Source organism: Lactuca sativa, chromosome 3 (assembly GCF_002870075.4).
Source record: "Lactuca sativa cultivar Salinas chromosome 3, Lsat_Salinas_v11, whole genome shotgun sequence".
In the NCBI taxonomy this organism is placed as follows: Eukaryota; Viridiplantae; Streptophyta; class Magnoliopsida; order Asterales; family Asteraceae; genus Lactuca; species Lactuca sativa.
In genome coordinates, this window is record NC_056625.2 from 315,357,283 (window position 1) to 315,370,992 (window position 13,710).

Genomic DNA, 13,710 nt, shown 5'->3' on the forward strand with positions numbered 1-13,710 from the left:
AGTTTCTCTACTAATCAGTTTAAAAAGGTTCGATTTTTTTACCTTTCTATTTGTTCTGTTTATTTTATCTTTTTATCTATATGAAGATAAGCAGATTGATGTGTGAATGTATACAATTTTACCTCCTTTCAGGATTTTTTTGTTGATGCTTTGGTTTTGGTTTAAAGGACGCATTTAATTGTTTTATAGGCACTCTTTTCGAAGATGCATACCAAGTGTTCGATAGAATGCCTTAACGAAACCGATTCCATTTTGAACCTTAGAAGCCACTTATTTTTTATCTATATTGAAATATAGTCCATTGAAACACCAGACTACTGTTATTAGGACTTATTCCATGTCTTCTCTCATTTTTATTTTTGATTGTTTGGGATAACCATCTTATATTTCCTTTTCAATATCGGGTTTGATAGAGTATTAATTATCATGATGGGTTGTGACCGGCAAGATAGAAAACTGATGAGAGGGATTAAATTCATGTATGACATTATTTTTTATACTTTGTTGTCTGTGTTAGTTGATCGATGAGAAAAGACAGAAGAGAAAGACCATTAAAAAAAGGACAAACATAAAAAGAAGTTGAAACAAAAATTGTATAGACCAGTCTCAATGTTTCTTATTTTTCGGGCAAGTTTCATGAGCTTCCCGATTTCAAATTCGTGAAACTATTGGTATGTTGCGTTATTGTATAAAATTTGCTTTAAAATTACATTTTATGAATAAAATATTTGTTTCATGATCATAAATTGGCGATTTTAATTATATAACACATATTTTCATAATCACATCTATTCATTTCAAAATTTAATTAGTCTGACAAACATGCACTTGCACAACCATATATACACACATAGTCACTAACAATATATACACACATAGTCACTAACAGACATTCTATAGAAAAGAATAGGACTTTGGCATTGTATATCCTTTTTTTGGGCTTAATTTTAATATTAGGTAAATATTAGAAATTATAGTGACATTTCAGTCATTGTGCAATGACTGACATAACTAAAAGCTTTTTAATTTTGGTTCTTAGTTCAAGGTTGCATATTGAATTTGATATTTGGAATCTTTAAAATAAGGAGCACGTTTGATACTAGACTTTGAAATAATGAGGAAGTTTGATACACGAATTTGAAATAAGAACCAAAATCAAAAATTCTACCAACTCCCCCTCCCTCACACGAAAAATACAGAAAGTCCAAAATTTAAACATTTTTATCGAAATTAGTCCCCACATAGACACACTATGTGGCGGCTTAGGTGGAATGACATATTTTCTGTCTGACTTTTTTTTGCTTATGTGCAACCAGTGTAAGCATACAATGTGGTAGATGATTGGAATTCATCTAGGTTTGATCACTATAAAAAAATAGCTAAGTGGCTGCTAAGTATGTTTTTAATTAGTACTAACGGCAAATCCAGGACTTTACTCAAAAGGGTAGTTTTGTATTTTTCACATGTTGTTGGGTTTTTCTACCAATCCCACATATTTGTATATTTATGTTTGTTTTGTAGTCTCTACACTTAACAACAAACTAAGGTTTTGTTTGTTTTTTGGAAAAAAAAAATTCTTCAAACCTCTTATTGTTGTGCGGCGCAGCACACGCGCAACACTTTTCATCTCGCAGTTGTTTGTTTTTTAGAAGTCTTCAGATTAAAAAACCTTTGCACATATTCTTCTTGGCGCAACACTTGTTTTGTCTCTTTCTACCTCTTCCAACCTCCTCTTCTTCTTTTTTTCTTGCTAAAATATTTGATTATATATTGTTGAATTCTTATTTCAATTTTTTTTGGTTTATTCTTGTTGAACTTTTTTTTTCTTTTTTTTTATATTGAATAATAATAATTTCTTGATAAAATATCATTATTTTATGCTAAAATATTTTTATTTTTTGTTAAAATATCATTATTTTTGTTGAAATATCATAAATTCTTGCCGAAATGTCATACATTATTAAATTTTCGGTATTAAAACACTATTTTCGGATTATAAAATCAGTTTATTTTAATTTTTTAATATCTGTAGCAGCATGCAGATGTTAAAAAAACAAGCACGCTTCTTATTACAGTCTGCAGTTGTAACATCCGGGTTCCCAGGTATTCTATATTGTTCATTATATTTGAGTTAGAGAGAAGGACTCGACGAGTTGGCGCCTAGACTCGTCGAGTAGGATCGCAATTTGATGACTAGATTAATGATTAGGTTTGACGAGTCGGCTTGGTGACTCGACGAGTCTGCGCTGGCGGCAGAAACCCTAAATCTCGGGGTCTGTGCCCTATTTAAAGGCCTTTATGGCCTTCATTTGCGGCCATTACACCCCTGAGAAACCCTAGAGAGCAGAGAGAACGTTTGTAGTGCAAGAGGAGGGCTAATTCATCATTATTTGGTGTGTTTTAGTAAAAGGAAGGGAGGATTTCAAGCTAGGCAGTCTTGTGGGACTTAAATCTTCCATCATCTCGTGCAGAGCTGTTGTGGGAGGTATGGATTCATGTCCATTTTCTTTGAGTAATAGATTTCATGAATCTAGGGCTTTTTCTCTTCTTTTTGGTAAGAGATCTAGTGTATGTGATGTCCCCTTGTGTCAATATCATTAGATATGGACCTTGGGAGGTCCCGAGAGTCCCTATTCTCCAGCTTTATGCAGTCCTTTATGAGTTTGGGGCTTAGGTTATCATATTAAGGGTTATTTTGGCATTTTGAGGTGATAGTGTGATGCATGGGCCTAAAGTTCAAACCTTTACGTGATTATCATGCTTGGAAAGGTCCGATCTATAGGTTAGAGAAGCATATCTGACCTCAGAAGGTCATTTGAGTATGATCATGGAAGCAACTCGCCGAGTTCACAAGTGGACTCAACGAGTCAAGTCGGGGTTGCCCCGCGATTCGTGACAGGAGGAACCCGTCGAGTGAAGGGATGACTCGACGTGTCATGAGAGGCTAGAAGGATTCAGAGGACCCGCATGGACTTGCCGAGTCGCCCATGTGCACTCGACTAGTCGGGTCAAAGTTTGACCGTTGACTTCCGTTGACCTTAGGGTTTTGGTCGAGACTGATTTAAGAGAATTCAGGGAAGGGTAGAATGGTCTTCTACCCAATCCTTAGGGATGATACTATGAGAGAGTATTGATCGGGGATGTTATTTGAATGATAGGAGGAGGCTAGGTCGGAACGTTGAGCACGAGAGTTTATCCGACTTCATTTGAGGTGAGTCTTCTTACTATACTGTACCTGGAAGGGTATCTATGAGTGACCGGAAGGTCTTATATGCTATGAGATGTATGTGATGTATGTTGTTATGTGATGTATATGTGTTATGTATGTTATGTATGATAAGGACCGGAAGGTCAAGATGATATGGGCCGGAAGTGTAACGCCCGTAGATCCGGGCTAGTCAATTTAGAGATAATAGGGGTCGAAAACGACTTTTCAACAAAAGATTATTTAGAATAAATAATCTTAACCAAGTTTTATAATATGTCTCAAGGGTTCCGTACATAATCTTAACCAAGTTTTATTAGTTTATTGATTTTGTTTTTTTTTATATACCTTTCTTTAACATTTAAGAATACGTATCAATTCATGAATGAGCAACCACCAACTAATACATAAATTGAAGGATACATCACTTTAAAAAAGTTTTAATCAAGTCTCAGTTCTCATTTTTTGGATCATCATATCTTTATGTTTATAACTTCATTATGTTGTTTATTATGAGTAATTGAAACCATTGATAGTTTTTTTTTTTTTTTTTTTTTTTTTTTTTTTTTTTTTTTTTTTTTTTTTTTTTCTTTTTTGTGTGTGTGTGTTTTTTTTACTTTGCATTAATGGCCTTCTATGGTCTATGGTCGAAGATTAATAATTTCATTTTCTATTGTTTTTGTGTTGCTTTGACACTTTTTTTTAATTTTTATTTTGTTTATATATGTCGATTTCTTCGAAGCATATGTTGATAAAGTTCTTAAATTCTCAAAAGACTATTTTCGAAAATCAAATACATTTATTTGCATGCATTATAGATATATTTTAAAGTAACCATATAAAACAATATATATTGCATGCTCTTTAAAAGTAATGATATTTGACACTGTATATTGCATGTTCTTTATATTATTACACATGTAAACATGTTTACTAAATAAACTAATTGTCTAAACGAAACTATTCGACAAAATGTAACTATACGTTTCCCGTCTAAAGGATACTAAATGCCGAATTAAAATTATTCACCATCCTTCGAAACACAACTGTCAACAAAAGAAATTTATTCGCCGAAAAAAAAGAACTCCCAGTAAGATGTTATATTATGCAATGTTGTATACAAAAAAAGTGATTGCAATATATGATTTATAGCAATTATTTTATTTTTTCAACCTGTATAGTAGACAAATTATAACCAGGTATGAAAACTATGTATTATATGAGTTTATTTAAAAGAAAAAACTAAAATTAAAATTCTAAACATTTGACAAATTTGAATTTATAAGAAAAATAAAAAAATATCGAATTATAAAAATTAAAACATTTTATTCTCTAAATTAAAAAAATAAATTAGATAAATAAATAAATGAAATTAATGAAGCTTTAATTTTGTAATATTGAAATTAAAAGGAAAGTTCATTAAGAAAATTAATATGTATTTATTATTACATTTAAATACTATGTGAAATTAATAAAATAAAAAAACCATAAAATGACCACAAAATAACATTTGACAAATTGAATGAAAGTGTTACAAGTGGTAAAAAAAACATTCATTTATTATAGTAGATGTTGTATACAAAAAAAGTGATTGCAATATATGATTTATAGCAATTAGTTTATTTTTTTCAACCCGTATAGTAAACAGATTATAACCTAGTTCTTTATATAACAATTTTAAAATTCTCCGTCGTTCAAAATTTATGTAGCTTTTAAGTATAGGGCAATGTTTTAAAAATCGATTTTTTAGTTGAATCGGTATGGTGACAGGTTCCCGGTTCAACTGGTTTAACCGGTTCGATCGCCAAGTGAACCAGTTTCTATATTTTTCATGTTTTTTTTCCTATTTTCTACACACACACACACACACATATATATATATATATATATATATATATATATATATATATATATATATATATATCATGAATCTGATGTTTACAAGTTCAAACATTAAAAATACATATAAAATTAAGTTGTAGATAAATCTAAATACATTAAAATAACACATAACTATAAGTTTTGGTGTTTTACATCAATCCATATACTTCAAAAAGAAAATAAAATATAATACCGAAACTAAATATGGTTTTGGATGAATAAAAACACATTTAAAAACTTTATAACATTTACCATATGTTTTTATTTTGAGAAAACTAAATAGATATAAAAAAATCACCAATGTAAATGGTTCTTTTTCATGTTTTTTTATTCGGTTTAACCGTTTTATTTTGACCGGTACGAGTTTTTTTCTAAAAACCAGCCGATTCAATCCGGTTTTTAAAACATGATCCCACACTTCAACTAGCGTCTAGCTTAAAGTATAGGGACCTTGATGCAAAATAAACCCAATTTCAATATTTTCACCTAGCTTTAATGATAGTCCCGTTGATTTCGATTTCAACCACCTTTCACGACTTGCAATAAATTCTTTCTACATTTAACACTTTCCCCGCTCTACTTCACACTTCCCCCAAATACTTTCTGCCTTTTTTGCTTAACAAACACTCCTCTAATTTCCAAACTCTAAAATCCAATCAAAACGACAAACATTTTTGATTCGTAGCCCTACGCATAAGATTCCGAACTAGTTTTCGTACGCATATTTCTTGAATTTGCGTTTTTACGATTACACTAGGGTTTTTGCCCAGAGTTTGGTGATCAAATGTTCTGGATTTTATCGGTATATCTATTTTGAGTGAGCGATGGAAGTGGAACAATCAAATCAAGGAATGACAATTGAAGAGGCGTCAATGGAACAAAGCATTGGATTTGTTAAAGCCCTACAGGTTTTCAGTCAATTTAATTTCTCATTTTTCGGTTGATGTCAGATCTGTATTGTTATATGAAATGATATATACGGATGTTAATTATGAAATCTGTGCTATAGTTTTGGTTTTACTGTATTAGGTTTCTGTTTTATATGTCCTCTAATGTGAAAATTAACTACGATAGTAGGTCACAAAAATCCTAATCAACTTGAAGTTTATGAATTCCAATCGAATTTAGGCTTGAGTTCACTACATACTTGGGACTAGCTTGTATTGGTCTTTATTGGTTTGAGTCGTATAACATTTTCATTATGATGTGGAATGGATGAATTAGCTCGATGTGTGATTCCTCTTATGTCAATAAATGATAATGTCAGGATACAAAAACCCTAATCAAGTCAAAATGGATAGAGTTCCAATCTAGGATCAAGCTTGGTTCATATCAGAGACATGGGAATAACTTGTTATACTTTAATGAATTAGTGTTGTGTTTATGCTTTATTGGAGGCTTTTGTATGTTAAAATAGTAACCGATTATCGTTGCTAATCGTTTTTGATTCTTGTATGTTTTCTAGGAACTCAAAAACTTAAGACCCCAGCTTTATTCGGCAGCAGAATATTGTGAAAAATCTTACCTTCACAGCGATCAAAAACAGATGTAAGATCCATCTTTTCGCCTACCTAATAACTTGATAGTTGAATCTTTTGTTCAATTGTAGGCAATCGAATAATTCACCGTTCACACGATTGTTCTTAAAAAAGCCAAAACAGCTCTATATTAATTTTGCTTTAATCGTGTGTTTTGGATAATATTAAATACCTATCAGGACTCATTACATTAGCTGTAGGTTGATTATAATTACATGATTCCTCTTTTTTGTCATCACTAAGGGTATTTCAGAATGAGTTGAAGACTTATTTATTCAACAAAACACGTTTTGTCAGTTTAGGCAAGAAAGTGGATTTCTTATTTAATTAATGCAGAGCAATGTTTCAATTTCTTACCACCACCTTTTACCAATTCATGCAATAAAGTGAACTTTTTATTTAAATTGATAAGATTCCACTTTGTTGCATCATTTGGAAAAAAAATGTGTAAGTCATTATTGCATAAATAAGTGATTAACCCGACATCTGGCTTGTAGTGGAACTATTGTGAATATTTTTTTTTTCCAAATTCGCCCTTATACTTTACATGAAGGATGAATTGTGATACAGGGTCCTTGATAACCTGAAAGATTATGCGATTCGAGCCCTAGTCAATGCTGTTGACCATCTTGGCACTGTTGCTTACAAACTCACTGACCTTCTTGACCAACAGAGTTCAGAAATTTCATCAACAGAGTTACATCTTACATGTTTACATCAAGTACGATATATTGATCTTTTTTTTTTTTTTTTTTTAATTGAGTTACAAACAAACAACCATTCTTGCAATAATGCTAGATAAAGAAAAGAGAAAAACCACACCTGAATTTTAATCAGTTTTTCTTTTTCTTTGATATTTTTGTAAGAACAATGATTTAGAAAGTAAATCACTCCAACATAATTTTAAAATTCTTTTATTTTTTGTTTATGTAAAGCAACTTCTTACATGCCAAACATATACGGATAAAGAAGCCATCAGACAGCAAGAATTATTAGCAGTTTTACCAAGGCATCACAAACGTTACATTTTACCTAGTAAGAATCTTAATATTTGTACAACACTTTGACATCCATAGATGGTGCTTGAAATGTGTAACATTTTCTTTGAATGTAGATTCTGTCAACAAAAAGGTCCATTTTAGCCCTCAGATTCAAACTGATTCAAATGCAAGACAAAGTAATCTTCAACCACGAACTCGCCAATTTACTTCAGGTAGCAAAGCTAATACTCTCTTCTTTTCATGGAAAATGCAACATTTATCCTTTTTGAGGCTGATAGTGATGTCAATGGGGGCAAAATTGTCATTTTTGTCCCACCTGACCTATTAGATAAACAGGTTGACATGACCCAAATAAAAAAAAAAAAACTAAAGTTTACATCAAATAAAAAAAGTTCAGACTTAGTTAAATAAGTAGATTAAAAAGAAACACAACTACAACTTAATTCTCCAAATAACATTCACATTTTCTAACTTGTAACTGTGGGATATTGACATACTTTCGATCTCTTGTGTGTGCAAAAGACGTGAATGCCCTCCTCTTCATTCTTTGTTATCATGAAAAAGTGATTGATTTCTTGAATCATTGTACCTTGCTTCTCTTTGGAAACAAATTCCTAGTTTTTCTGAACTACAAAAGAGCATATATTTATTTATTCATAAACAAGCAACTTTTTTAACACAAATTGGGAAATAAGATTAAGATGGTTATTTTTTGTGTTTATATTTCCATTGTATGTCTAGAACTAGTCATTCTTGGTAAGTAGTGTATTTTGGGCAATCTCACACACAAGAACAATGATCAGTTGGATTAAAAATCCTATGCCACTTTTTTTAATGGAAGTGATAAAAAGTGAAAATTATTTAGTTTTATAAATTGTGTTTAACTCCAGGTACCCCAGCTTCAAATACTCTTTCTTGGCATTTAGCAACGGAAACTAAATCTACTTTGAAAGGGGGTTCACGCCCATTGATGAGGTAATAATATGAAAATATTTCTCTTTTTCCACAAGTCACAACAAAAGAAAGAAATTTTTGTTTTTTTTATTCATTCCATTTCATTGTCAAAGCAACTTCATGGATTCTTGAAGATTGTATAAAAGTTCCTGAAAAGAAATGTGATATTTATAGCATTGGACTTTCATATATTTTTTTTGTTAGAGCATTATAGTTTGAAAAATCTACCTAATTATAGGAATATAGATTGCTCTGTGTAATAGTTTCTGAAAAGGAACTTGATGTTTTTGGGCTTAATACAAGAAATATCTACATATTTTCATTTGTTTCTGTTATAGCATTGTACTTTTTGTGTGTGTGTGTGTGTGTGTTTTTTTTTTTTAATCAAGGCATTATAGTTTTAAAGATAGATGTTATCAAGATAATTGTTGCATTGCACTTTCATTTTTTGTTCTTATTTGGACATTATACTTTGAAAAATCCACCCAATTTAGGAATAAAAATATCAATGATAATTTGGTAGATTTTTTAAACTAATAATGCTGTAATAAGAAGAAATGGAAGAAACAAATGAATGGAAGTATGTTGCTTTTTTTTGCATTTAACCCATTTTTTTTTAATTATTATTGCAGCATGGAAGAACCAAAACCATCTCGCCGAACTCCATCCAGTATGATTGACTTTTATTAGCTTTTGCTATATTATTTAATAAAGTTAATTTTTGCTGCTTTTTTTTTAATATTTATATATATGCATATAGATGGTGAAGAGGGCATGCAGAAAAGGGCAGATAATCTTCGGTTGTCGAATGTGGGGCCTGCTTCTACCACAGCTATGCAGACACTTGGCATCATTCAACGGGTATGTGTATGTCAATTCTAAATCTTTTAAATTATATATATATATATATATATATATATATATATATATATATATATATATATATATATATAATTGATGAAATTTCTCGAGTCTTCGTGTGCTTTGCTGGTTCCACAACCAAAAGGGTATTTTAGTCATTGAGTAATATACAATTGTTATAATTTCCTCTTGACAAAATCAACAAAAAACTAAAAGGGTATTTTAGTCATTTGGTCATATACAAAAAATTGACGAAAGGGTAGTTCAGTCATTAGGTAATAATTTATACGGTTGATGAAAATTTCCTTTTGACAAACACCGAAAGGGTATTTTAGTCATTTGTTTTTATAATTTTCTTTTGACAAAATTGGCAAAAAACTGAAAGGGTATGTTAGTCAGTCATTTGGTACTTCACACTTGATGAAAAATTCCCATTGTTAAAATCAACAAAAAAACTGAAAATTTGGTAACATAGAATTGTTATAGTCTATCTTCTTCTGACCAAAAAAAACTGAAAGGGTATTTTAGTCCTTTGGTAGTATACAATTGTTGTAATTTCCTTTTGACAACATTGACAAAAAGGTAAAAATGTATTTTAGTCTTTTGGTGGTATACAATTGTTATGATTTCCAACCTTTGGACAGAATTCACAAAAAAAAAAAAACTGAAAGGGTATTTTGGTCATTTGGTAATAAACATTAAACAATAGATGATTTTATTTATATAGGATCCAAGTGAGGGTCAGAAGCCAATGACACCGTTCCGATCATTTGACAACCAAACAAGACATGAAAAGGAAAAGTCAAAGGCACCCGGTCGCAGCAAAAGTCTCTTATCCGCTTTCTTTGTCAAACAAAAGCCAACCAAACAACATCAACCCCCCATTTCATTTTCATGAAGGTACAACTTTCATTGCGTATTGTACAACTACAACACAACTCCCCATAAACCATATTTTTCATCAAGACATTGTGTACTTTGAAATTTTATTTTATTTACTAGTATATAGGAGGAAGACGTTGTATTTTGAAAAATCCACCCAATTATAGCATTGTTGTTGGGTAGATTTTTCAAAGTAGAATGTTGAGAAATATTGTAAAAAGAAATGAAAGTAGGATGCTATAAACAAATATATGAAAGTATGTTGCTATTTATTAAACCAAACCATGTACCATGTGTATTACAGCTTCTACAAGTGAACGGGTGGGTGTATGGGAAAGACCAAAGAATAGTTTTACTATGAAAGAGAAAGAGTAGTTAGTTAGTGAGTGTGGAGTGTGGTTGTAGTTTGGAGTTGTATATGGTGTGTGTAACAAATGCATAAAGTTTGTCTAATAAATACACAACTAATCCTCATCTTTAAAGAAACTTAACAATACTTGCTCTCACAAATCCTATTTTTATTTCATAAGAATTACATGTTTTTTTTTCCTCATTATACATAAAAAGCATGTTATTACTTGTATTGGAGAAAGTTTTTATTTAAGTAAAGGTTGTTGCAAACTTGGTAATGTTTAAAGGTATTGCTAAAGGTTTATGCATTGTGAAATGTAAAGATAAAGCAATCTCAAATCCATTGAACTTGCCATAGTTTGATGGATTGGTACATTGTCAACATCATATTTTCAACGATTTTATCATTTATTTATTGCATGTCTCCATGTTTTGGAAATTCTAGTAATTAAAACCACAAAGTTTTAAATAGTATACAAAAACAGTTCAGCATAATTAAATTTTTTGGGTTTTTTATTGAAAAAGTGGTTTGTTTATAAAGTATCATTTCCATACATGTATGAGAAACAATAGGAGTAAGTCGTAAGTATTCATAGATTTTACCAAACAATAAAAATAGTTTTCATACTTATTTTATTTTTTATTTTCTTATTATTTTATTTTATCAAACAATAGAAATAGCTTCCATAACATTTTTCAAACAATAGAGTATGCCTTTTATAGCTTTTATCAAATAATAGAGTAAGATTTCATAGATTTTATCAAACAATGTAATAAGCTTTCATAGCCTTTTATTAAAACAATAGAAATAAATTTCATAGATTTTATCAAACAATAGAGTAAGCTTTTATAAAAACATTTGACATGTGTTCCATGTTGGGGAAAATATCACCATATAATCAATCACCTTATGAGGTTAAAGCTAGATTAAACCGGACCTGCAAGTTCTCGTTTGTCCTTTCTTGAGTTGCAAATATATCCACAAGTTGTATTACACACATTAAATATCAACATACTTGGATAATGCTAAAACTAGCATCCCATGTTCAAACCAAATCAACGTTCTAGTATGTTGAGTCTCAAAAGTATTTCATTCATTAAGGTTATTATCTTGTCATATCACGAATCAAATGCTTTGTATGCTTAATTATGTGTACACCCTAAGTATCTATACACCTTCTATCAATTCCATGAATCAATTACCATCCAGTGACATTCATGGTTTAATCCAACTATCAAAAATGAGTTGTCAATTTTTTTACTAACATTATCCATATTGTCCATTTCACATGCCAGTTGCAATTTTCTTTGATGCCTTAATCATTTACCATTCCAATTTAGGGTTCTTGACCCAAATCAATGAGAAAATAATCATTCATGCTTCAATCTTGTTGTTCTAGTAACAATAACATGTTAAGAATGTTTAATCTATCATTATCTACCATATTTTTCAAACATGCATACCCTTTTCTCTACGTTAGGTTTTATGTTTATATCCTTCAAATTACTCAATTTCCACATACTAAAGACGGATATGTGTTTATTACATTCATCTCCAAGGTTTTGTATATAACTAAATCCATCCTTTCTAGCTTCAATATGAGAAATTTACATCATAATTTATGTTAATATAGCTCCATCTATCATTAACTAGGTTTGATTCTAACATGCAAAGCTATAATCCAAGACTTGGGTCCTTAGGAGTAGCATAGGCCCAGCCCACCCTCAAACTTTTAATTTTTAATTTTTTGCAATTAGAAATTAAAGATTGGGTGCAAGTTATTTAAAAAACAATTGTAGTTCAGTTGGTAGGGAGCTATATCTCTTCCTCATCATGAGTTCAACTCCATTGCCTTGCATTTGGTGTGAATTTTTATCGCAATTCATTTCTAAAGTTACATTTTGCTCATAATATTTAGAAGTTAAATTCTTTTAGTAAGTTAGGTTTCAAAATTTACATATTTCACACCTCAAATTTTATAAACTTGCATAATTCCATTTTTAGCTAATTTAATTTAGTTTATAGTTTTTATTTTTTAGATTTATTTTTATTATATGTATAAAAAAATTGTATTTAGGGTTCCATTTTCACTTTTCGAATAGGGTCTTCAAAATCAACGGACCGACCCTCTATATATATATATATATATATATATATATATATATATATATATATATATATATATATATATATATATAAAAGGAACATCCTAAATTTTTTTTGGCTCCGCCCCTGTGCACGAGAACTTCCAGTTTCACCAAAAACACCATTAAGTTGCAAAGATTTCAAGATATTGCCTTTAATAGGCTATTCTTGTTTCCTCCTACTGATTCTCCTCTGTTTGTCTAAAAAATTGAGTCTTGAACAAATATTTTTGTACCTTCAAATACATACACAAGTCTATAAGGTTTAAAGATGAAAAATGGCTTGAAATGAGAAAAACATGTAATTAAAAATGATCAGCTTTCGACTCCTCTTCATGACTTACATGGAAATGTAAGGCTTAAAGGAGAAGGGTACTCAGCTGCATAGACAACCCCAAACCTATTCCTATTTGTCAACTTTGTTCAGCTTGGCCCAAGTGCATGTATGTACATGGTTCTACTCTCCCACGTAAATAAGATATCCTTCAGCATTTTCTTCATAACCTCTTCATTTCAACCCCAATCAGGGCCGCCCTAGAGGGTGGGCAAGCTGGACGATCGCCCTGGACCTCGCCAAATCTCGGGCCCCAAATAGTGATTTTTGAGATGATAAAAAATATATTTTTCCCTAAAATAACTAAAGGTGCTTGTAGTTCGTGTGGTTGAAGCACAAGAATGGTTGTAGTTGGTGTTCCGTGTTCGAACCTTGTACCACTCCTAGAAGAGATCCTTTTTTATATGTATTTTACTCAAATGTTAAGGCCCCTCTAAAAATGAAACGTGGAGCCACTAAAATGGGTTTATAAAAAAAAAGTGCACTCTACAAATATATCCTATCAAAACTTTTGATTCAGCAACAAAATTTTCTATCTTGTTATACAAATTCACAAGG

The 13,710-nt window shown here is 30.8% G+C and overlaps 1 protein-coding gene across 1 annotated transcript; it reads left to right on the forward strand.

The window, feature by feature from the left end:
- The first annotated feature begins 5,619 nt into the window (after nt 1–5,619).
- On the forward strand, nt 5,620–10,832 carry LOC111900340 (protein ABIL1). The gene is made up of 10 exons (XM_052769614.1): nt 5,620–5,994; nt 6,552–6,634; nt 7,195–7,345; nt 7,560–7,659; nt 7,739–7,837; nt 8,516–8,600; nt 9,212–9,249; nt 9,340–9,440; nt 10,168–10,340; nt 10,627–10,832. The coding sequence occupies exons 1-9, from the start codon at nt 5,911–5,913 to the stop codon at nt 10,336–10,338; spliced, it is 912 nt and encodes a 303-aa protein (XP_052625574.1). The 5' UTR covers nt 5,620–5,910; the 3' UTR covers nt 10,339–10,340; nt 10,627–10,832.
- The last annotated feature ends 2,878 nt before the right edge of the window (nt 10,833–13,710 follow it).